This window comes from Penaeus chinensis, chromosome 16, assembly GCF_019202785.1.
Source record: "Penaeus chinensis breed Huanghai No. 1 chromosome 16, ASM1920278v2, whole genome shotgun sequence".
Lineage (NCBI taxonomy): Eukaryota > Metazoa > Arthropoda > Malacostraca > Decapoda > Penaeidae > Penaeus > Penaeus chinensis.
In genome coordinates, this window is record NC_061834.1 from 2,960,548 (window position 1) to 2,986,415 (window position 25,868).

The 25,868-nt window shown below is 33.4% G+C and overlaps 2 protein-coding genes across 10 annotated transcripts in view; one reads left to right on the forward strand and one right to left on the reverse strand.

Annotated features, from left to right (window-relative positions):
- Positions 1 to 1,549: 1,549 nt before the first annotated feature.
- Positions 1,550 to 16,394, forward strand: LOC125033523 (elongation factor 1-delta-like). 4 transcript variants are annotated; one of them, XM_047625093.1, is made up of 9 exons: positions 1,550 to 1,674; positions 7,533 to 7,634; positions 8,970 to 9,104; positions 10,520 to 10,594; positions 13,427 to 13,517; positions 14,954 to 15,123; positions 15,751 to 15,943; positions 16,082 to 16,197; positions 16,311 to 16,394. In XM_047625093.1, exons 2-9 carry the CDS (start codon positions 7,545 to 7,547, stop codon positions 16,347 to 16,349), a joined length of 909 nt encoding a protein of 302 aa, XP_047481049.1. In that variant the 5' UTR covers positions 1,550 to 1,674; positions 7,533 to 7,544; the 3' UTR covers positions 16,350 to 16,394. The 4 variants fall into 4 exon arrangements, with proteins under 4 accessions (XP_047481049.1, XP_047481050.1, XP_047481051.1 ...); XM_047625094.1 differs by lacking the exon at positions 10,520 to 10,594 and having other exon boundaries at positions 1,552 to 1,674; XM_047625095.1 differs by lacking the exon at positions 8,970 to 9,104 and having other exon boundaries at positions 1,558 to 1,674.
- Positions 16,395 to 17,042: 648 nt separating this feature from the next.
- LOC125033522 overlaps positions 17,043 to 25,868 on the reverse strand; it is a 30,368-nt gene continuing 21,542 nt past the window's right edge. For 3 of the 6 annotated variants that reach the window (XM_047625086.1, XM_047625090.1, XM_047625087.1), the window contains 4 exons: positions 25,773 to 25,868; positions 24,758 to 25,003; positions 23,125 to 23,232; positions 17,043 to 22,733 (listed from right to left, as the gene is read on the reverse strand). The exon at positions 25,773 to 25,868 is cut by the window's right edge and continues 210 nt beyond it. In XM_047625086.1, coding sequence (XP_047481042.1) covers positions 22,254 to 22,733; positions 23,125 to 23,232; positions 24,758 to 25,003; positions 25,773 to 25,868 — 930 coding nt within the window. In that variant the 3' untranslated portion in view covers positions 17,043 to 22,253. The remainder of the gene's footprint in view (positions 22,734 to 23,124; positions 23,233 to 24,757; positions 25,004 to 25,772) is intronic. The other 3 variants (XM_047625092.1, XM_047625088.1, XM_047625089.1) reach the window with 3 other exon arrangements.

Here is a 25,868-nt window from a genome sequence, read left to right on the forward strand (position 1 = left end):
GTTTCCCACACCTTGCTACTCAGGAACGGACACGAAAGCCACAAACCGTATTTTATCGTTTTTAATGTGCATAGAAATAGTGGTGCCGTTGGTTAGAATATAACGAGTGAAACTAGTCCTATCTTTGCAGTAATTGGTAAACCTTGGGAACACACTTCAGAGAGGAATGCTAAAAATATTGATTATGAATTCGATTTTATTCGAAGTCAAGGATAATATCGAGTGTTTGAATGCAGCTTTTCATTATTTCGTATTATATAAAATATATCAATACAGAAACAACTGAGAACCAAAAATACAACTCAAAAGGCAATAAATTCGATATATGTCACATCATTATTTATTTACTAATTGCCTAAGATATCCCATCAACAAGCATGTACATTGTTCGTAAACTGAAAACAAAAAAACACTATATATAGATGGAAAAGAAAGAAACTTTTGTTGGTATTATACAAAAAAGTTTAAAAAAATAAAAAGGTATGCATAGGTGGAAAAGAAGGAAATATTTGTGAGTATTGTAAAAGAAAAAAAAAGTAGATTAAATAAAAAGATCTTAAAAATGTAGGCAGAAAAGAAGGAAACATTTGTAGGTACTGGAAAAAAAAAAAAATATATATGGATAGGTGAAAAAGAAGGAAACGTTAGTGGGTATTGTTTAAAATAAAGTAAAAAAAAAAAAAATATATATATATAGGTGGAAAAGAAGGAAACATTTGTAGATACTGTAAAAAAAAAAAAAAAAAAAAAAAAAGGGAAAATAAATGTATAGGTGGACTAGAGGGAAACGTCTAGCCACTTAAATAAAAAAAAGGAACCTGGTAATAATTCTGGCCGCAGTGCCATGACACTCCGCGTCAGTGCCACAATCCGCGGGTGGTAAAGGCGGGCAGGCGCGAAAAAAACGCATAAAAAAGGTTTTCCAGCAAAAGTTACAACACATGGCAGTTTCCCAAGAGAAAATAATTTATATTCGCGCATTTATTGATCGAGAGATTCCAGTTAAGTATATAGAATCATATAATTTCCAGAGATTAAAGAATTACTTTATAACCATTTTATTCCGCATGTATTATAAAATGTTCCTGTACACACATAAAACAGAAACAACAGTCATTTATCGTCAGTATCCTAAAAGAAATTTAATCCAGCTTTAGAAAAAAAAAAATAAACGAATAATGGAAGCGATGACACTCTTAACAAAAAAAAAAAAAAAAAAATGACATCCATTTTAATTTTCGCAGTTGGCGGGACGCATGAACAGCAGAACGTCTGGAACGAAACGAAATATTGAACAGATATTACAGAAAAACATTTACAATTAACGAATCAATTACCTACATTTTTTTTTTTCTAAAGAGATTAACTATTCCTATATGCAAGAACTGGCCGAACGGATGAACAGTGGAACATTTGGAACAAAGGAACAAACCAACAGCTGTTCTTGTTGTTTTGAACAGATACTACTAACACAAACTTTAATCAACGAATCAATTCCTCATATTTTAAAATACTCCTTTTTCACAAGAACTGACCCGAACGACTAAACGACGGAATCCCCCAACCCGCTCGGACCAGAGGACCGGAGGAACGGACCAATAGTTGTTATTGCGGGACGAAGCGGAACGAACCTTTTCGGCCGCACTCGCCTCCCGCACGCGCTGTCTGTCACGAGTAAGTCCATATTTTCCACGTTTTTAAGGCCCAGGTCACTCGGCGGAGGCCCGTCCGGAGCCGCGAGGGTGACGAGGGGCGTTGGTGCCACGTGTGCGAGGGAGGGAAGGCGAGATAGAACGTTACTTCCGCGGTATTCATCGGCTGGTTATAAATATCCCTATTTCGTTCCTTTGAGGATTTTGTCGCACCGGAGGATTTTTTTTTTTTTTTCTTCCTCTCGGGATTTCCGCCTCTCTTTTCCCTGTGCTTGTTTCGTTGCTTTATTCCCCGTTATTTGAGGATGTCGTTTGAGGTGTATGAGTAGTATAGAAACCATAGAGGGTATGAATAATTTATGATGGATTTGAGAGCAGGTGGTTTGGAAGCGGTTATTATGCCTCTTATTCTCTATTTATTATTCACCATGTTATTCTCTATTTATTATCCACCTTGTTAGTTTCTACACTAAATTCTCTTATTTATTATCAACCATATTCTGTTTATTATCAGCCTTATTCTCCTCTTATTTATTATTCACCTTATTTGCTCTTTGTTATTCAATTTGTTATTCTCTCTCAATTATCCACCTTGTTATTCTCTGTTTATTATCTACCTTGTTATTTTCTACACCAAATTCTCTATTTATTATCAACCATATTATTCCCTCTATATAATCCACCTTATTATTCTCTATTAATTATCCACCTTGATATCCTCTAATTAGGTTAAATTTACTGAGTGACACAGAGATAGAGGGATAATGGACACTGACGTCTCTTAGAGCATAAAGAATAGAGTAGGAAGCAACACGGGTATATCTGCAGCGGCCTCGTATTTACCGGGAAATCTTGAAAATCCCCTTTGACACACGAGACTTAAGTGTGCTACAGCCTTGCACAGTCACAGTTCGTAGGGTCGGGTTTTACTGCAAGTTCGCGCGGTGTTAATAAAGGGGGGGTATTTAATCTGGTTTGTCTAGGGGGTAAATAGAAGGGAGGGAAGGTTAGGTTTGGATTTTGGGTTCGTGTGTTATCCTGGATTTAGGAATTTGTCTGTGGAGGGTGCGTCGCTCTCGGTATCAAATACCCTCTGTTTTATTATCCACCTTATTATTCTCTATTCATAAAACATCTTATTATTCTCGATTATCTACCTTATTCTCTATTTATTATCCACCTTATTCTCTATTATCCACCTTGTTCTCTATTTATTATACATCTTATTATTCTCTTATCTACCTTGTTCTCTATTTATTATACATCTTATTATTCTCTTATCTACCTTGTTCTCTATTTATTATACATCTTATTATTCTCTTATCCATCTTGTTCTCTATTTATTATTCACCTTATACTCAATTTAATATCCGCTCAGCTATTTGGTTCCTGATATTAAAACGATGGAGGTTGAGAGTTTTTATTGAAGGGAGAATGGATTGTATATTTTTTTTTTTTTTTTTTTTTTTTTTTAACCCTTTGCCGCCGGGTGGCTTCCTGATGCGAAAGTCCTCTCTCCCGGGCTTTATTTATAGTGGCCCGGGCCCTGCTGCTGGTGGGTCGCGTCAGCACCACAGCGTACGCGGCATTGACTGTACATACCCCCGGAAAACGGGACTGGCACACCATGGCACCCGGAACATAGTCCAGGCATGCCATGGCATGTACGTACATGCCACTGGCGGGAGGGGGTTAATCTGTGTTGGTCCCCTTTCAAAAAAAGGTTATTTGTAATACTATGATTGATATAAGAATTTAAATGTCATTTCTGTAGTTTGTAATTTGAAGGTTTCTATCTTGAAATTCCCTTCAGTAGTTACACTTCAGTCACTGAATCATATAAAGGGTTTGATACTCTCTGAAATGGATTTACCTCACAATTAGCATAGATGAATAACTTTTCATCCCTTGAACGTCCCCTTTGCCTGGCTGCATAAATTCATTCCTGCAGTTGCATGGATGCACTAAGCTAGGGCAAATTGAAGGTCCTATTCTTGCAGAGGACAAAAATTGTAGTCGTTGGCACCAGAGATAATATGCAGATATGAACAGTAATGCCACAGAGAAGGGAAAATGTTGCTGAAAGTGTTGCAAACAGCCTTAGTCCGCACTATCCTCCCTACTTTTAACTCTTATTTTGCCATGCATACAGTGGTGAAGACCATGTTTTTCAGGGGGTGTAGGAGGGGGGGCAGAGACCCCATAGCTTTCCTCGTCTGCCCAGGCATGACAGTTTAGATTGTTGAATAAAGTTTGTGACCTGGAGTTGGGGTATCTGGTGAGTGTCTGTCCTGTAAAGAATTACCCTATACTTTGATGTAAATTAAAAAATATATTTGGAAATTGATATGAGAACCCTTTGATTATCTTTACAAACATGACCATGAGTTCTTTGGTATTATAATGTAACTTTGAGAATAGCAATAAAAATCCTTGTGTATGATATAATGGTTGATGTTATATATTTTTTTAAAAATTCTACATTATATATGAAAACATTTTATTTGCAACTTTATTTTTAGTAATATGACTTTTTTAATTACAATTAGTGTGTATAAGTATATCTGAAAATAGAGCAGCATATAATTTATGATACACAAAGTCAAAGCCAATAACTTTGTCATTGCTAGAATGATAAGCATCTTATTCTTTGGTTAATGTTACCAAGAGCAATGCACAGAGATAGAGGAAAATGGACACAGCCATCTTATAGAGCATAAGAAATGGTTAGAAGCAACACAAGTATAGCTGCAATATTTACCGCAATGATTAATATCCACTGCATATCGCCCCTCATCTCACATCCTCGCACAGACAGAGTTCTTAATGTTGGGTTTTCTTTAATTTGCCACAAGGTCCTAATGAAGGAGGGTGAATACTATAATTCCTCATCACAGTTATACCCTCCACACTGAAGGCATGTCAAATATTTTATATAATAAATTTGTTGTGGCAGTTGGCACGAAGTGCTAGTCTAGGGAATAAATAAAAAGTAGATAAGGTTAGGTTTAGATTTTTGAGTTTGCACGATACCCTGGTTTTAGGACTTTGTCTTTGGAGGGATCCTCACTTTCATGAACAAATAGTAAAGTGGGTGAAACATGAGGTGCTTGCTAAAATAAACTGCTCACCTTTAACTTCAGTTTGTCTTGCCAAAGTGCCTGCCAATAAACCGGGGTAGAAGGGGGTACATAACTTCTGCTTTTAGAAACCACGATTGGGTTTAGGGGTTAGGGGGATAATTTTTATGTATTCGTGTAATCGGACTTGGAACATGCACTTTTCATTGGTTTTCTTTCATGCGTTTTTTTCTTTTATTATTACTCTATACATTGTTTCACTATTACTTAGTCACTAAGGAGATAATTACTCTGGCTACCTGGCTTGCCTTGTACCTCATTCATAAAGCTTTCAGGAAAAGGTTCTTCTTTTAGTGTTAATATTACATATTATTTTGGTTAGTATTTTGAAATCTTAATTCTTAGGCACATGGTTACGTTGATATGGGACACACATCTTTATTTATTTTTTCAAGCTGGTGTGATTAATATCTCGAGTTTGGTTTCATTTGGCAAATTAATAACTGAAGTAAAAAATATTCATATTTTTTCTTTAGTGCATCATATTGTTGGAATGGGAGTTTGCGAACAAAAATGACTTGTTTATTATCTAAAAGTTGTACCTATGATTTTTTTTTTTTTTTATATACTTGTCTGCATTTTCAAAAAGAGAATTGTCAATATTTTTCAAAATATACATGTTTCTTGACACCAAAATTGATATATTTCTACTCTACAAAATGTAACATAAATGAAGAATCATACTAGTATTTACAAAGTTATAAACAAAAATAGATATGGTAGTTTAGATATTTACATCAAATGATTAGACATAGTATCCTTCTACAGACTTGAATTGCTATCGCCATAGCTTGAGGGCTTATGTACATCAGAGTTGACAGATGTTGATTCAAAGGAATTCTATGAGCAAATGATTTAGATGTAATTTTTCTGTAAAAAAAAAAAAAAAAAAAAAAAGTTATTTTAGGTGTCTCCCCTGTCTGAGTGATGGGCACTATTACCCTGTATGCATATTTTAAGAAAAAAAAATATGGGTAAGCTCCTTCCCAGGTAACTTCTGTGGAGTTAGCTGTTTTCAGTCATTGTTTCAGGAAAGATGGTGTCAAACCTGACTCATAATGCCAGCTGTCATTTACAACTGTCATTTGCTCCAAGCTGCTTGGCATTTGTTCCAATACTATGTTGAGGGGAGCCCTGTAGAATGAGCAACACTTACAAAACTTAAATGATACAAAAAAGTGTGGGGTGTACTGGTTCTGGGGAAAGCCTGCCCTGCGAGATATTAAATAATATAGGCACAAGGATCCATCTCCATGTCACAATTTTTTCCAACAATTTAAATTGGTGTGACTGGGCTGACCAAGGGTAAGGTTGATGGGGGTTCTACTCCCAAACACCCCAAGACAAACATTTTCTTCACCTTGTTATGCACGGCAAGAGAGAGCTGAGTGCATGTTGGCTGTGAGCAGTGCCTTGGGATCTTTTTCCTTTATTTGTGCCATTACTGTTCATATCTGCAGATGATTTTATGCACCAACTGTAACTTTTACACAAGTATCATCTTTAATTTGTCCTACCTAAGTGCATCCATACCATAAAGATTAACCGATAAAATTAATGACAGTGACAGGAAATAGTTAAGTAAAAGCTTACAACAGGACCACACCTGTCAGGCACTGTAGGTAACACTAATGAATGCACAAATGTACCCCACGCTGAATGTACAAACTACCTCAAAGATCTCTGTATGAACCAAAATCTTTCCTATTCCCCTACTGAACACTATTTCTGTAGCAGTTACCAACATTTCAGGAAAGGAAAAAAATAGGTAAAGGCAGCTCGATGTAGTAATTGACTAGGTGACTGAATACTTGTTGGATCCATGTATTTGTAAAGATTGAGAGTAAGAAAGGGAGGGAACCAAAATGAATGAAAAACTAAACCAAATTAAACAGAAGTAGATAGTGCATAAGTGTGTGCCTTTGGCATCACTGGGTTACAGCCATACCAAGCCATGTACTGGGCATTGTGCATAGTCAGCTGCTTTCATGAGGTACTTGAAGCAAAGGAAATATTACTCTACTTTGTATACTTTCGGTTATAGCTACCTGTATATTCACAGCCAACTAAGCAAACTATACTATACCTCAGTGTATGAGCAAGCTTGGCTTGGATGTTCATGCAATACGGAGTCAGTTAAGTCATGCCATGACATAGACATACATGCCACAAGATGGCATGGGTCAATAGCTCTTTTCTAAAATGCTCCTCTGCTCTTCAGTCCTAGAATCAGTGCTATATTCATGTGATGCATATTAGAAATTGATTTTTATTTTATCTGGTTACCAGAGATAAGCAGAAATATAATTAGTACAAGATTTGTAAAAAGCAAATGGAACTAACATTTTGGTTTATATGTACATCTATTGTTGTATGCCTATTGTTCTGTATGAATATACATGATGGTGAGTTTTCTACATTTAAGTAATTCATTTTGCTGAATTGTCCCCTTAATTATATTTCATAAATATTATAGTAAGTGGTTTAGCTTTCACTACAAACCTACATCCACAAATGTAAGAATGTACAGCTGATAATTTTCAGTTATGTAGCTGTAATTCTGACCTTGGCTTGCAGTTCCCAGTGTGATATAGCTACCTGCTATTAAAGTACATATTTTAAGAAAGCAACTGGCTATAATGAGTTTAGTACCACTGTAATGGCTTATCTGATAAATGTGTTGTTTTATTGATCACCCTAAAAATTAACCACTGATCTTATTCTGTTGCAATCATTTCAGAAATCCCCCACAATGGCTTTGGAACTGGCACAGGAAAACATCTGGTTTGACAAGTGGCGTGTAGATGATGCAGAACGCGAGTTCTATGAGAACAAGTCCATGGTGAGTGGGATAGGTTGAAATTTTACTGGTGTTGGTAGAAAAGTTTCTCATGGGGCTATAAGTATTACATTTTTCTTTGAATTGCAGATGTTCTTTGAATAGAGCAAATCTAAAATAGCACCTTCACCTGTTGAGTAGAAAGGTTTGCCAAAAAGGGATATGACAAAATGAAGTTGGTTTGTAAACATGATAGAAGGAATTATTTTCATATTACAGATTTCCATATACTTTTCAGACAAATATATTTAACATAAGTGACTTTATGCAAATGCACCAGATATAGATAAAAACTACTGTGATGATACACTGGCAGATGTATAATCACTCCAGAAATGCTACTTGGGAGTGCATATAATCTATATCATTGATGTAGCTGCTCAAAAAGTACTGTATTGACAAATTACAGGACAGCAGATAAAACTTAAAAAGTATGCCCCTTTTGTTTGTATGTAGCCAGCTATTGGACGCAGTTGCCAAAGGCCGCCCTGTATAGGGAGACCTGTAGGGTCTAACTGTAAGGTAAGCAGTTTGATCTTCTGTATATAATTTTTATTTATTTAGTTGTCCGGTGATATAGTTGCTTTGAACAGTTTAGATATATTACCAAGAACAGTATTCTTACTGATTTCTAGTAGGTTTAGTCTTCAGAGTTATATTTGGTATGTCTCGTGAAATGTGATGGTAGTTGTGTACAAGATTTTGTATTTTGTTTGAGAGCTTGAGCATAGCAGATACTCGTGCTTATTTATTCCAGGTGAAATCAAAAACATGGTTCTGTCCCTTTCATTGAAGTAATCAGTCTGCTCTCTATTTGTTATATATCCCCAGTTTTTAGTGTAATATAATCTGTAAAATTGTAATCATTTGCAAATGAAAATATCTTAATTACTAAGGTAAAAAAGGAAATGTGTAATGTTTTCCAAATGCCCCTAGTGTTATTCTAGCCTGTCAGTCAAATTATTTCTTGGATCTGTGTATGACTGTTCATAATTCTGAAATCTTGAGCTCTTGATACTGTAAATATAATTTTAATGTTTTTTTTTTTTTTTTTATACATTTGAGGCTAAATCAAGGCATAAGGATAAGTAAGACAATGTTGTATGAAAAATGTTTGTGTGATTTTTATAGACATTTTGCACTAATTGGCGTTATTTTGATGTCACTATTTTAAAAAATATTCTAGATACTGATTTAATGTTGAATGCAATTTTTTCATCTGAATATGCTTTGAGTATTTCACTGCACATTTTCTTAACTTGTCTTCAAAAGATAGTTTTATTAATTTTTGTTAAACAGTATACCCACTACCATTTAAATTGCATTTACCCTATTTAGCCAAACGACAGTCAAGAGCAGGTGTGTGAAAGTATCAAGATGCAAGAATCGCCCTCTGCTCACGCCTCTCAAGTTTCTGAAAGGTCTGAAAAGTCGGAAAACTTGAAGAGCAGCCAAATAGAGCCGCAAGAGGAGGTAGTAGGGGGTGCTTGAATAGGCTGTTAGACTGTGTGCTTCCTATTTATTTATTTATTTTCACTAATGGTGATTACCTTAACCCCTTCCCGACGGGTCACGTCTCTGGATGTCATAATAAACTGCTTGAAATGTGGCGTGTGGTTGTACGCCAAAGTGCTCCAAGGCGGTGATTCGGCTTGATGGACCGAACTCCCGCACTCAAAGTCGGCGCGCTGCCATTGACCGCCAGCGTGTAGTTTTGTTTTAGTTTTCTACACCCGTCACCAAGGGGTTAAAAAAAAAAAAAAAAAAAAAAAAATGCAGAAGTTGTCTGAATTAGGTGGTTTGGTGTGTTTAGACTAAGAAAAGGTAATAGATGACCTGTACCTGTTTTGGAGTAATAAAGTTTTTGATGTGTATTTGCACGTGTTCCTTTGGCATATTATGATTATCATGTGAAATGAGTTTTGTATATACTGTAACAATTGATTTGTTATATATACCTTTTTACTAGAAAGATTTCTTTTAGAATTTACCCCCAAATAATTGATTTTCTTACAGGGCTCAAACTTGTATGCAATGTGTATATTATGTTATATATTTAATATTTTATATTTTATATTTTATATATATATATATTATATATTATATATTATATATTATATATTATATATTATATATTATATATTATATATTATATATTATATATTATATATATGAATATATAAATATATCCACATGACAATTCATGCTTGAGTGTGTTAGTGTGCATTATAAGTACTAAGTGTTTGAGGTTCCATATAATCCTATGACTTCAAGATTTAAGCCATGTTTTTGAATATGAATGACATTGCAAGTATTCTTCTCCAGTATGGATACAGAAACTAACCAACTAACTTGTTATAGAATTATGCAGATCTGTCCTCTTTTATTAACTTTGGGCTGGTAATGACCCAGATTTTTTTTGCAAAGGAATTATTTTGATGAATAGGTGTTTGGCTATGTTTAGCTTACTAATTATGGTATCCTCAAGTCTTGAGTAAATCTTTTGTTGTATACTTTATACTTGAAATTTGTTATAGGAGTTGAAATGTATTTGTTGGGAGGTAGTGGATCCTTCTGCATAAATAGTACTGGTTTGAACTTTGGTCACAAAACAATGTCATAGAAGTGATTGTTATATAAAGGTCTTGTTTATTATAGGTATCTATCCCACCTTTTTAGACAGTGACAGTGGCATTATGACATCAGTTATAAAGACTGTTCTGATGCTAGGTCTGATGTTGCTAGGCAGTTTAGTGGTTTTTAAAGTGTTTTATAAATTGAATGATGCAGTAGTGCAGGACACGTAAGATCCCCAAAATTCATAAATTTGATGAATGCACATTTCTCAACATGGCTTTTTTTTTCTAATGGTTTCCTCTGTATCCCAGGGAAGTTCAGCCCTAGGAACCCTGGCCAGTCAGATTGCCAAGGCACGACAGGAAATACAGAATTCCTTAGCCTCTGTGAGTAGGCCTTTGTACATTTGTTTCACATTTGTTACTTAAGTAGGTTCATTGTTGCTTATTTGCTGGCTAAGTGTGGCCTTGGCAATAATAAAAAAGGTAGTTTTTTTAAAAAATTCTGAAAGTACTTGTAGGTCATACAGTAGGGTTTTGAACACTAGCAACTCCTTGTCACAATTTGTGTAATTAATCAGCTTCTGATGCATGATTAGTTCCCTCAGAAAGCTAACATGTGCATGGTAGTCAGAAATTAAGTATACATATGTATTTGTATGTGGCATGATTTATCAAGAGTAACTTAATACATGTTCATTTTTACATGCAACCCTCTGTGATGTATAGACAAGGAATTGTTAATCTGTTAAGCATATCCCATTGGATATCTTCTTTTTTTGCATCAAGCAATTCCATTTTCCAAGATTTGTGGGTCACAAAATAGAATGTTCAAGTAGACTTCGAATGATTACAAGATTGTCTTGAATGCATGAAAACACAGAACACACATCCAGGCACACATCCAGTTACCAGATAATGAAGCAGTTGTGTGGTTATAATGCTTGTATGGTAGGAAAATATTTATGATGTATGAGTATGCACAGTATGCCATTGCTTATTATTTGTCCACCTGAATGAAGTCTCTCTCAAGCTTTCTATGCACTTCCTTGCACTTTATTTATCACACTTCTGCTGTTTGATTAATATGCATATGTTTACATGTCTAGTTGTCTTTGTGCTAATATATATATATATATATATATATATATATATATATATATATATATATATATATATATATATACACATATATACACATGCTCATATAGATATTTATATTAGAGTAACTGACAGTGTAAATATGTTCAACTTGGAAGAAACTGGAATTGATGTTTTGCTTGAAGCTCTGATTGCATTCAGACACTGCAGTCATTTAGGGTTTTATTGGAATGTGTGCATGGCATTTTCTGCTGTATGATGGTATGTTATGAGAAATTTCTAGTTAATGCATCCTAGCAAAGCAAGTTCTGTTGATTGTTGTAATATTTCTCAAATGTTAAGTGGTTGATTGCTTAAAGTTGATAGTCGGCTGGAATATGATTAATTTCCCATCGATATATTTTGTAGCCTTCAGAATGTGACCTTTTTTAACCCATTGGATCTGGGTGCTTCGCGACTTGCGTGTGACTCGAAACCCGGGCATTAGGCTTACTTTGCTTATTCTCTCAGGTGTGTGGCTTTTAGGCCCAGTACACAATGGACACTCTTATATTGTCAGTACTCCTTGCCTCACTGTTGCAATATCATCTCATTTTCTGCATAAGCATTTTTTGCTTTTTTGCCATGTTCCGGTCTGTCATTTGATATGCTGAACCAAGATGGTAATAGACTTTTCCTTTAATAGGCAATTGTACAAATATCATCTCTAGGTTGTCTATAGTTCTGTGGGATAGCAATAACAATAAGTAAAAAAAAATTTCGAGTAATTTAAAAATATTTTTGTAATATCCAATTATCTGTAATACACCCTGGGCTGCCAGTCAGGATGGAAATCATACAAAAGCCCCCTCCTAAAGGCCCACTGAATCTGATCACCCTCAACTTGTGGACTTGTGGCGAGTCAATCTTGGCATCTCTGCCCTCGGCCAAACTTTTTCATGATGTGATGGTTAGGTCACCTGGATCCAAGGGGTTGATAAATGTTTTGTCATTATGTAGATAACCTGGAAGACATTGTCAGTGGTTGTTTGATTAAGTGAATTTACTCTACTATCATAAGTTATTCTTAAATGAAATCCTCTAATTTCATATCTTCAATAATCCTGTATCCAATGTAATATACAAAAAAAAATATATATATATAAATATATTATATATAATATATATAAATATATTATATATAATATATATCAATATATTATATATAATATATATCAATATATTATATATAATATATATAAATATATTATATATAATATATATCAATATATTATATATAATATATATCAATATATTATATATAATATATATATCAATATATTATATATAATATATATAGATATATTATATATAATATATATAGATATATTATATATAATATATATAAATATATTATATATAATATATATATATAAATATATTATATATAACATATATATAAATATATTATATATAATATATATATAAATATATTATATATAATATATATATAAATATATTATATATAATATATATATAAATATATTATATATAATATATATATAAATATATTATATATAATGTATATATAAATATATTATATATAATATATATATAAATATATTATATATAATATATATAAATATATTATAATATATATATAAATATATTATAATATATATATAAATATATTATAATATATATATAAATATATTATAATATATATATATATAAATATATTATAATATATATATCAATATATTATAATATATATATCAATATATTATAATATATATATCAATATATTATAATATATATATCAATATATTATAATATATATATCAATATGTTATAATATATATATATATATATATATATATATATATATATATAAATATATTATAATATATAAATAAATATATAAATATATATATATAAATAAATATATAAATATATTTTATAATATATATATATAAATATATATAAATATAATATAAAGTGCAAGACAGTATTGCACTAACTTCTTACTGTAATGTGATATAGTTATCAGTAATATTGGATGCTTTTATAAAGATTGGACACTGAATTCTGCCCTCTATGTAAACTGTGTTTTGCTTCAACTCTCTGCCATGTTTGCAGGGAAGTCGTGGGGGATCCAGTTCAGGGGTGAATCCAGACATCCTCAACAGGATCACCAAGCTGGAGGGAGAGAATTGCAACCTGAAGAAGAGTAAGTAATTTTCCTGAAAGTTGCATTCACAGGTGCTTTGTAACAGGCTTTCGGGGTTTGTCAATTACTGTTTGACATTTTTAAAGCTCCCAACCACCTTTCCCCACTATCGGCTTTCCCCATGTGTCTTACAGGCGTATTATTACAAATTTTAGAATTGAAGGTGATGAAGGGAACTGTCCTAACCAACCCTTGTATTGCTCCAGTCACTTGATCATAAAAAGACAAGTTTTAGATAACTATTAGAGTTTTGATATGATAGAGTATATATTGTGCTTGGTCTCGTATATCTTTTTAACCCTGCCCTCCCATTTGGGTTGGCCTGATCCCCAAAAAAGTTAGAAAAAAAATATTTCTTAACCATCTGCAGTAACATCCATGGGTTGTATTTTTCCCCTGAATTATCCAAAAAAATATTATTTGGTTAGAGCAACGCTCGGGAGGACGTAATAATTCCTGATTTTTAAATTTCCATTTTTTTACTTTTTATTTATGTATTTATTTTGTTTGTATGTTTATATTCTTATTTATTTATGTATTTATTTTGACTGCCATTGTGAACTATATTTTCAGGTGATACATAATCCGTATTTTGCCTTTTCCCCCAAAAATTTAAAAAGTGGCCGTCGACTTTCCGATGCTCTCATGAATGTAACCAATCGATTTTGAGGCGCAGAAAAATTCCAACTGCTGGAAGGTACCACAGCTTATTTAAACATAAAACAGAAAACAGGCCATGGGAAAATTGGACACTTACCAAAGTTTATCCCTGTTATGTTTTTGCTATATCTAATAATGTTATATAAAAAAGATCATTTAGTGTATTTTGCAATTAGATTATTACTAAATCAGTTATTTTCAATGTGGACCACTTTTTTTTAAGAGATCCATGCCTGAAATGTTTGAGGCATTATATCAAAGAATATTTATAAAATATAGTTATGAATAATAAATATATAAATATATATAAATATATTCATGAATATTTATAGATATATTCATGAATATATATAATTATATACACAAATAGAAGAGTGAAAATGCCCAGACAGGAGATTTCTCAAGAATCTGGAAACGAGGAATCTACAATCCTGGCTGATTTATTGATAATGAAATATAGTATTTGCTCATGTAGCTAATCCTAAACCTTCCCTAATAGTAAGAGTTGAGAGCAACTATAAATGCTACATTTATAACAGGACTAGACATTCCTATAGTCGTGTATACTTCTTTTTCCCAAAATAAGTCGATTGTGAATAAAGTATAGTTCACTGTTATTCCTTTATATTATTTTTGTGGATGGTTATGAAGAAAGATTTTTTACTGCTGGCATTTTTTAAGAATTCTACTTAGTGTAGATGAATGAAATCACACTTAGATTTATTTCATTGCATTATAGAATATTTTCATTTTCTAATTAATTGCTTTATCTGCAGCTGTGTCAACCTTAGAGCAGACCATTATGGACCTCACCAAAAGGTTAGCAGCCTTGGAATGTGGCGGCAAGACCACTACAGCCCCAGCCAAGAGCAAGCCAGAGCCCATGGAGACGGAGGAGGATGATGATGACGAAGTTGATCTCTTTGGCTCTGATGATGATGAGGAGGTAATGTGCAGTATAGATTTGGGAATAGTCTTAACAATAATGAAGTTGATGACTTGTTATGGTTGTTCCATTGGCAATGAGCAATTGTTTTATGGTAAAGGCAGAAGAGAACAGGTGTGTGGTAATGTGCATGCACCTCTGTTCTGAGGTGCTTCTTTGGCTCATGGTAGCTTGGTCAGTATCCCCCCCGACACAATTTGCCCATAGAGCTGTTCTAAGTGTATTGTATTTTGAAGGGCTACACATGTGGTTCCGAGTTTTATTAGAGTTCATGTAGCTGTAGATTATATTTTAGGTAATTCCTGAAAAAAAAAAATTATCAGATAAGAACAACTAATAATTTTTTTATTTTATTTATTTTTATTTATTTAATTATTGTTTTTACTGTCTTTCTAACACCTCCCCTATGAGGTAGCCAGATAGGGTTGGACAATAGGGTTAGGCTCTTATATGTGTTCACTGCCAAAGTCAGGTATCAAATATTTAAGAAAAATGGAAAAGTGTTGACTCAGGGAGAGTACCTTAAAGTTAAGCTTGTTAGGGAAACCACCATGTATAAAATCCATATAACTATTCTTTGATTAATTTTGTCTTGCGCTCACTCAAATATTCTAAATCCTACTACAGGAGAGTGCAGAAGCTGCCCGCATTAGGGAAGAACGTTTAAAGGCTTATGCGGACAAGAAATCAAAGAAGCCAGGTCCTATTGCCAAGTCCTCAGTACTCCTTGATGTAAAGCCATGGGATGATGAGACAGATATGAAGGTTATGGAGGCAGAAGTGCGTAAGATTGAGATGGATGGACTCTTGTGGGGTGCTGGTAAGTGGAATTCTTATTTTTTTGATTTTTGATTTTAGTTAAAATTGACTTGTTTGGAATTTTTCAGTTATTAAACATTAAAAATTAAAATTCAGGACATTTGTGAAGTGGTCTCTTTAAATTTATTTCTTCTTACAGCTCAGTTGAAGCCATTGGCTTTTGGTATCCTGAAACTCTCAATTTTGTGTACAGTTGAAGATGAAAAGGTTTCCATTGATGACCTTAGTGAGAAGATTCAAGAAATTGAAGATTATGTAAGTATATGTGTATTCATATGTAGTATTAAGTCCCTTGATTTCTTGAATAAAATAAATTTGTATTTTTTATTCTGTATTTATATTTATATTTTGTTTTTGTTTCTTTTCAGGTGCAAAGTGTAGATGTTGCTGCTTTCAATAAAATCTAATTGCCATTCATTCCACGGTTAATACAGAAATAAAGAGGAGTATAAGATGTATTTTTTATTTCCTTTATCTGTTATTTAATAGGAGAGCACTAGTTCTGATTAGTTATGCTAAGGATTTTACATCTAGTTCTTTCTGAGAAATGTATGCAGAATCACCTTTTTGAAGGTGATTAACGTTTAATAACCATGTAACAGTATAAATTTACAAAAAAATGTAATGACTTCAAATGGATTCAACGATTTTTAACCATGTATAGAGTTTGTACTAAGCAACTCAGTGTGCTATTATTATATTTAGATACATCAATTACAAGAAAGGGGATGTGGAATTTGAGACTAGTTAAGTGAAAACATTTTTCTTTATATAAGCTTTTGGCTTCCCTTAACCCGATGCCGATGGGTATCAGAAATCTCTGAGTGTCATAAATTCTGGTGATTTCTGGCAACGTCCAGACACGGCTTGGGAGTCCGCTACGAGTAGTGGAACTTCCCGCTCCATGTCCTCGGACGTGTCATTGCTCGTACAGCCGTACCCCGCAGACCAAGCAGTATGTTATGATGCTTGTACGTGTGACCCATTGTAATGGGAGAGAGACTTTCAGAGATGAAACCTCAATCATTTATTTCAAAATTCCATCTTCTGTGGTAGTTGTTTCAGCATACTGAAGAAATTTGGGGAATAAAAATAAGGGATAAAAATGTTTATATTTATTACATTTACAAGTACACCGAGTAATGCTAAGGCATTCACAAAGAAAATAAATATAACCAGCATTAAATCAGTGTGAGAAAAATAAAGCTCATTTGATAGCACATCATTCTTATAGAAATTATGGCAGTTATCTGTAGTAAAAAATAAATATACTGGAAAAGGAATGCCTGTTCAGGAGAACTGTGGAATTAGTTTTTGTTCTGTTAAACTACCTCTTATTTCTTTTATATGATCTATAGTAGTAACCTGTCACGACATATCCTACTGGCTAGTTAAGTGTGCAGTTTAATTTCACATTCCTTACAATTTTTTTTTTTTTTAAGTTAATCATTTTTTGTAACCAAACTTGTAAAAGGCCAAAATATTTTTCCCTTTTGATGATGTGAGCAAAATGTGTAATGTTTCAGTAGCTTTACATACATCCACTTTAACTTGACCTGACTTATTGTGAAGCCCAGAATTATAGAAATTAAGTTTAAAATCCCTTTCTGTCTAGAATAGTTACAATACCACGTAATGCATTCCAAGGTTCTGTTGTGAAGGTTCTACTATGGATGTTAAATTATGAGGCCTGCAGCTCCATTTAATATTGTTTACATACTCATTACCATATATCATCCCTTTTTGTAGAGAACTCAAGTCCTGCATTAAATTAATATCTCATTATAACTAAGGGGCGAGGATTATATAGGAATTATATGTGAACTGCTAATCTAAACTTCATCTTCATCAACTGCTTTGACTTCTGAAAAGCACTTACTCAGGGAATCTTTATTGAAGTTAGAAAAAAAAAAGAAAAAAGGCTGGATGATATCAGGTTCTTACATTCTACAGTACAAGTGTAGCATTGCAAATTAATAGGATCAGATGTTCCCATACAATAAACTATTCAGTTCAACAACTCAAAAGTCAAAAAGGTAATGATTTGATTTGTGTCAATTGAGGATGATGGAAGATACTGTGTCCCATACATACATTTCTATGGTTTCTGTTGTGTTGGAAATATGAACCAAAAATGAAAGGGCGATTTGAATGTATAGTCTTTTGGAGGATGTCCGAAGTCAAGTCTGTTTTTAGAACACTTGCAAGATAATTTTGTTTATTTTTTGGAACCATGTTAGTTGATGTTTACAGACTTGGATCATGCCAGGTATCCCATATCTTCTTTTTTTTTTTAACATCCTTAGGTATCATTATTTTTCCTATACCAAAATAAAATAGATATTGTAAAATATTCTTCATTACCCATTAAAATTAGCAAAGGGAAAGTGTGTGTTGTAGCAACATGCACATTGCACAAAAATCATATTTTGTCACAAAATGCAAGGCATAAAAATATCCTTAGAGATAGAATTACTACATGTCAAGGAAAATTGAGGTTTTAGTGGCCCTTTGTTGCAATAGTCATTTTAATTGAAATTTCCAGTCTGTAATGCAATACTGAATTTGACTTGGGATACACCTTATTATTTATTACTTTACATATTATACGAATACTGATGTCACTGACAAATGAAAATGTTTACTTCTCTTTTGGTGAAAATCTGCTCTGAAAGTTTATATAAATTTTCACTTGATTTATTCTTACAGAAAATGAATATGGCAACAAATATGTTTGTTCATACCTAACTTGTTTGTAGTTATTTATTCAGATGACTTTCAAATTTCCAGTACACATCCCTGTGTACTTCTTTGCACACTATAAAATCCATTTTCTGTGGAAATCTTATTTTTTTCTACAAACTACTACAAAGAATAGGGAAAAGGGCTAATAATAGCACTTCAGTTGGCTAAATTCATATATTATTGATCTGTGACACTAGACAACCCTGATTCACATTAATGGCTATGGGACTAGTAGTAGAGGACAATTACACTCCACTCTTCACACAAAAGGAGGGAGAGGCTTGCATACTATCATGGCAGAAAGCAGCCAATCAACACTTCAATGGGGTAAGATATATAGGTAAAGCAATGACAAGGTAGGTAGTGATATGCACAAGATTGGGAAAAAATTAAGTTCAGGTAAGAGCATTTTCAAATGCAAAAAGGCAGTTACAAATACAGGATTTTCAAAATGTAGAGATTTTATCCATTAAGATAATACATGAATCATGAACAAAAGTACTCACCAACTGTTTGCATGAGCCTATTTCATCCCCTCCCAAATTGTAAATGATGTAAAGCTTTGCACATTCTAATTACTTTTGTTGAAACGTAAGTGAATGTGTATTCTTACTTAGCAGGAAAGTTTGTAATTTGCATGAAGCTATTAATCAAGTTAACACAAAATAATCATAAACCAGTTGAGATTCAAAGGCTGATTTTATTTTCTTAAACTAAAGGAAGGGGGGGGGGGGGATTATACAGTTTCCATTAGCAATAGTTTCCACTTTATTAACACCTAGTTCAAATCACATTGCTTTAGAACCAATATGTACTTTGCCTTTGTCTTGGAATTAAGAGGAAAGTGGATGAAATTGTTAAAAATCAGGAAATATTTGAAGGCACCTTACTCAACACTGCATTATAATAAGATATTTCAAAAGCTAAAGCACGTTATGTGAAATATAAATATAAATATGAATCCAATCAAAGTGTATATAAAATAAAGACAATCCAGTACCTTACTTCTTAGCTAATTTAGTTATTGAAGGTCATCTCAGAACCATCAAGAACTAAACCATTCTTTAAAATGAGAATGTACAAAAAAATCAAAACAAAATGAGGGAAACAAAAAGGCTGACCAAATATTTTGAATAAAAAGCAATCTCTCTCAGTTATAATTTGTCTTGATCAATTATATTTAGAAATAATATATGAATGCAAACAATCATCACCTTCAAAATAATAATAAAAAATAAAATAAACTATGTAATTCCTTTATCAAACTTAGTGGCAAAATATTTTTAGATTTAAAAATTAATTGTTACCTAAACTCGTGCATGAATTCAGAATCGACTTCACATATTCAAAACGATACAGACTAAAGATTCATAAATATTTTAAAATAAAAATAAATATTTCTAATAATAAATAAATACTTTATATCTAAAACATAAATATTCCTACATAATCATTAAAAAATAATACTTTATGAATAATATCACTAGATCATATGTTACAAACTATTGACAGAGATACAAACCACAATGCAAATAACCTAGACCTGTTCTTTAATTTTCGGCGATAAAGAATAGCTCCAAGACACTATGCTCTACTCGGTATGCACGTCCTAATCCATTTCAAAACTGACATGCATTTTCTGAATCTTTTTCGTTAGAAAATAAAACTGACTTCAGGTTTTGATTCTTCTGTTCATTTTAATTTTCCCTTTTAGATTTAACGTTTAAACATCTGAATTTACTTATTCAAAAGAAAAGGTGGGGAAAATGTGGTCTTCACATCCTACTGTTAAAGCAATAATACTTGGATGCAAATGAAACTGAACAAGCAATAATTATGTCATGTACAATGAAAATATTTACAAACAGATAAGAATGACAGAAAATTCTAAACTAGAAAAAAATAAAATAAAAAGGGAAGAAATATATTTTTTATATGCCTAAAAAAATAGCTCTTAAAACTGATAATGGCATTGCCAATACTGATGGTTTGTAAATTCACTATGGCCAGGTGAGTACTTCTGACCATGTAAATTACATGATATACTGTGTGTTAAACCTGTATAAAAATCATAATGGGTCACTGATATAATGTTAGCTTACAGTTATTAATATTCATGCGTTTTTTAGTAGATTTAAATACATTTGTTGCCTTTTAAGAGATCTGTACAAATGAGGACTGGTAATGAAGCATATTTTGTATCAATTTTGTGATTCAAAACAAATACACTACTTTTCTGATAATGGCCAAAATCAGTTTCCATTCATAATCCTATTGCTACAACAGTCCAGATTTACAGTTTCTCTTAAAATCAAAATCGTGATTTCCAATTCATTAATTATTCTTATTTCATTAATTAGATTCATCGAATGTTGATGTATATTTGTGTAACTTGATATAATACATCAATATCTTCATTACATTAAAATAGAAAGAGTTTGAGACAATTTATCACTGGTTTGTCCTTGGGTGAAATTACTTAAAACTGTAATATTCCCACATATTCCTGTACATGATCGATCAACAAAATATGTTCACATCTGATAATATATATCAAACTAAAAATTCGTCATTGAGTTTCCAGCTATAAGCAATACAGCCATAGCCAGGCAATATGTACAAACATGAAAAAAGTAACTAAATATATAATTATAATTTGTGCATGTGCTATCTTATCAAATAACTAACAAAATACTTATAATATTGAAATATCACAGACATCAGAAAAGCAACCTTAGCAAAATGAAGATTGTGACCTCATCTTTGGTACATAGCAGCTATTAAATTACAAAGCACCTAGATTCATATTTATACAAAAAAGGTCAACATTGTGGGGCCTCTGCATCGGAAAACAATTCAAGGCCTCAGGCAAGCAGATAATATGTTAATGTTTTTCATCTTCTGCAGTGTTTTCCACATCTATGAAGCCAATATATACTTCAATTTTTTATATATATATATATCAATATATATATATGTATTTATATAGCTCACAAATGCCTATGACCCATAGAAACGGAATCATTTCACTGAAACTCAACACAATTCAAAATGTAGAATGCTGTCACTGTAGTACTTCAGAACAAATTGAGAAATGAATACTTAACCAACATGGTACTTCTAGGTCAATCTCCAAAAGGCCAAGAAGCTATTCCATCAAAATACAGTAGAGAAAACTGGTTGACTAGAAAAACCACAGAACTCAATTGGACGACCACTAGCGGCAGTTATAAAGGCTGCTTGGGCTTATGAGAGGAAAAATGTGGTAAAACCACTTGAGGATCTACAATATTGGATTAGTAAAGACCTTTAGATATGCTGGTCTTTTGATTACAGTATTGTATTAGATATAATATGGCACAATATTCTAAAGTGGTTTTAAAATTTACTAATCCAATGTTTCTATCAGAAGTTTATAGTAAATGTTTGGGCATAATAGTGCATAATGTCCAGCATCCCTATTCTAGGACCCTAGTCATATATGTTTACATTCCTTCATTAACACTTAACGAATGGTAAAATAAAAGTGAGTTTCACTATCAGCACATGGCATGTTGCAAACAAAGCTAGGGTACAACTGGTTTCTGGTTGGGGCCTGTGTCATCTTTGCAAAAAGTGTTTGAGCGACTACCAACACTAGGTGGTGTGGTAGTGCTTGCCACTGGTTTATTAGTTACACTGGAAGATCTGCTTTTATTCTCAGCTGCACTGGAAGCCTGAGTCACTGAGGGCGTGGGGCTCCCTGTCCGCCCCATGGGACGTCCGGAATCTCTCATGGGTGACCGAGTGGACCTCCGCCCCATGGTGTTGCCCCTTGACCGCGGAACAATATTTCCGTTCTTGGCATCACTCTGCTTCCTTGGTTCACCTTTTTCAATTCTGGGTGTCCTGGGTGTGTGCGAACCACTATCTGTGAAGCCAGGGGGCGTGGCCTGATTCTCAGGCTGGGTACGGCCTGCCCTAGAAAGGCTTGAGGTACTGCCACGTGTCTCCGCGAACCTTGTTGGAGTCCGGGACCGCGCTTCCGCTGGCTGAGTCCGAGCAAACTGGCGAGTAAAGAGGTATTGTTATTTCTTGTTCTATAAGGAAAATAAACCCCACAATATGATGCTCATAGATGAGTGATAAACAAATTAAATATTTCCCACTGAGGATCCAATCATCACACTAAAAACAGAACAAGAACATGAGAAAAATCTTTCACATTCCATTCAGTATTTTTTTAACCTTGGAGTAGTTTAAAAAAGTCCAGTGAGATAACAAAACAGTCTACACATAAAAAAGACACATAAATATATATCATGTGTATGTGTAAATGTATGCATAAAATGAATCTCTAGTATTGAGGAGGAAAAAAATGTCTGTAATAATCAATTTCAATCACAGAGAGAAAAACAATCTATACTCCCAAGGGTGAAAAAAGCAAAACCATCCAACCTTTGCAGCATCTCCTGACCCTTCATTCAGGGAGGTCAGAGCTCGACCTCGTGATGCTGTGCTGTTTTTCCTTGGTACCTCATCCTCTGAGGCTGAGCTCCCAGTGGTCTAAGAGAGAAATGCAGAAGCACAAGGTTAAAGCCTCACTGTATGCTTTAACAATGCTCATACCAACAGAAACCTTTAGGGTCAACATGCAAAAATAAAGACAAAGATGAAGAGGAGGAGGAAGAAGTAGGAAAAAAAATAATGCCATAGCATCAATGCACAATATACAATTACACTATTTGGACTCAGCCTTCCCTAAAAGAGCAGTTTCAGATATATTCTTTTGTTGACATTTTTTCAATTGCTTCCCTTCCCCTGCATAGAATGTACTTATAGTTATTAAAAAAAAAAAAAAATTTGAAATGGTTTGCATTGACATTTTTTTCCCATGCTGTAAATTCAATATTCAATGTACACAAATTTCCAAGGAGAATGAATATTTAAAAAAACCTCTTGATATGATCCTGTAATAGCAGGGAAAAAAAAAATTATATATCATACAAACTATACTACTGTAAAATAGAAACGAATGAAGTTTTAAATAAATTCTTAAACCTAATAATAAAAACAGTAGTGTATACCATTCTTGCCACCTTTAATCCTTATGTAGTTAGTATTTTATAAAAACTAAATGGCATTTATACTGAATGAATTAAAAATTCTAGGCCACATTTCAATGTTATACTTTCCCATTACTTATCTCTTTTAAAATAATTTTAGTTATAGGAAGCAGCAAAATGAAGGTCAGCAGGCCATTCCCAAACGTTTCCATCCCTGACTAGCATATTCATTGCATAATTCAGCAGAAAAAATAGGACACAACGCAAAAAACAAAACAAAACAAAACAAAACAAAAAAACCATGTAACCTACTCCATACTATATGTTTCAACAGGTAACTGCTTTAACATTTTTCTTGTGGATTACATAGTCTTCTATTTTCTGTATATCAACCTTTCCAATGACTGAAAGCAACTTTAAGCTCAGCAACAAGGAATAAGGAAATACTCATTACCTGACGTGCTCTGAAGATATCAATGCCCATAGCCATTAACACATCATTTCAAAATATCTTTTCATCAATTTCAATAAACTGCACTGTGAGATTTGTATCGAGAGAACTTCATCTAAAAGCAAATCACCTGTCCTTAAAATATTGGTTCACAGGTAAAGGTACGTCTTTTACTTGAATTTTAGGATACATTACATTTTCTATAGGAAAAAAGCAAACCAACTAATTTGTTCCCAACAACTTTTTAAAAAATTATGTTTCAGGATGAAAAGAACTATTTCCCATATATTGCTACAAAATGAAGACACCTACAAGCAGAAGAATGTGCACTACAAACCTTCAGCCGAAGATTTGGGAAAGTGATAAAATAGAAGTATCATATTAACTTTTCACAAATTCATTAGTTAAAAGGAAAATTTTCTCAGCAGTAGAGTGTGATGTCTATAGCATAGAACATTAAGCAACAGTTCAATGTTGCCTGACTCAGACAAAATAGAGTCAAATAATGGAGAGCAAAGGAAAGTGAGAGCATCTAAAGGGAAAAAGAATATAAACAATCAAAAGTCAAACTCACAGTGTGGCTGGCTGTGCGGTTAAGGGTGGCTGCCCTCCTAGGTAGCTGAGAGGACTCCGTGGGCCCTGGGGTGCGTGGCCGGGATGAAGCCCCCGGCAATCTAGTTGGGGTTTGGGGACGCGCACGGCCAGCTGGCTCAGGTCTTGAGAGGGAGCGGGTGAATGTTGCACCCCGGGTGAAGGAGGCCATGGGGGTTGTGCGTCTCCCACTAGAATGGGAATCCTCGTCTGTGGAAGTGTTAGCACCCTGGAAAGTCAAGAGTAATTTTACTTCTATTATTCAGCTGCAAAAAAAGAAAGCAAAAAAGAAAAAAAAAAATCTTCATCACTTTCATTTATATCCAATCAAAAAATTCCTATAATACTCTTCTTGGCCTAATGTTGTTTGTGTGAGTCCTGACGTTTTTGTGATGAAAACTGTTCACTCGTGTACAAAAATGAGACATTTACTGTCCTGAAATGTCCAATACCAAACTTGTGAAATGAGTGCCAATGATGGGGAAAAAATACATAAAAAAAGAAAAGAAAAGAAAAAAAAAAAAAAAGACCAAAATCACCATAAACACATTCGATACCATGTGACCAAATAAGGATGCAAATATCTTGAGATCTAATCATGCAAAAAATAGTAATCTACTACTATTTTCTAAAGATGTATGAAGAAACTTTGCAAGTATCTAGCTTAAAGCATTTGAACATAGTGCCTGTTAAATTAGATGCACTATAACTTACATATATGGGGAGGCAATGCCGTTCAGTTTTGTAGCATGGATGTAAGGATGGTTTTGTACATGTAGGTGTCATGAAAGGAAAAGATTGGTCCCAGTACTTTAGATAAGTGGATCACCACTGGGGCATATGTAAATCATTTATGAACCTACTGAACACAGAATACATGAAAATAAACAGCTCTGGATATTCTACACACTGCTTACTTAAACAGAAACAACAACAACAATAATGACTAAAGTTACATATCCTCAGAACCTTCTGGTTTAAAAAGCCACAGATTATACCTGCTTTACTTTTGAAGGTCGCTCAGCTACGGTGCGAGCAGATTGTGATCTCTGAATGGCTGCTTGTCTGGCCTGTGCCCTAAGTGTGGATGCTCT

What these genes read in the sequence shown, in the direction of transcription:
- LOC125033523 (XM_047625093.1), top strand. Translation starts at nt 7,545, where the DNA reads ATGGCTTTGGAACTGGCACAGGAAAACATCTGGTTTGACAAGTGGCGT. An exon ending in GAATTGCAACCTGAAGAAGA is followed by an intron (nt 13,518 to 14,953) that starts GTAAGTAATTTT and finishes CTTTATCTGCAG; the next exon opens with CTGTGTCAACCTTAGAGCAG. An exon ending in TGGACTCTTGTGGGGTGCTG is followed by an intron (nt 15,944 to 16,081) that starts GTAAGTGGAATT and finishes TTCTTCTTACAG; the next exon opens with CTCAGTTGAAGCCATTGGCT.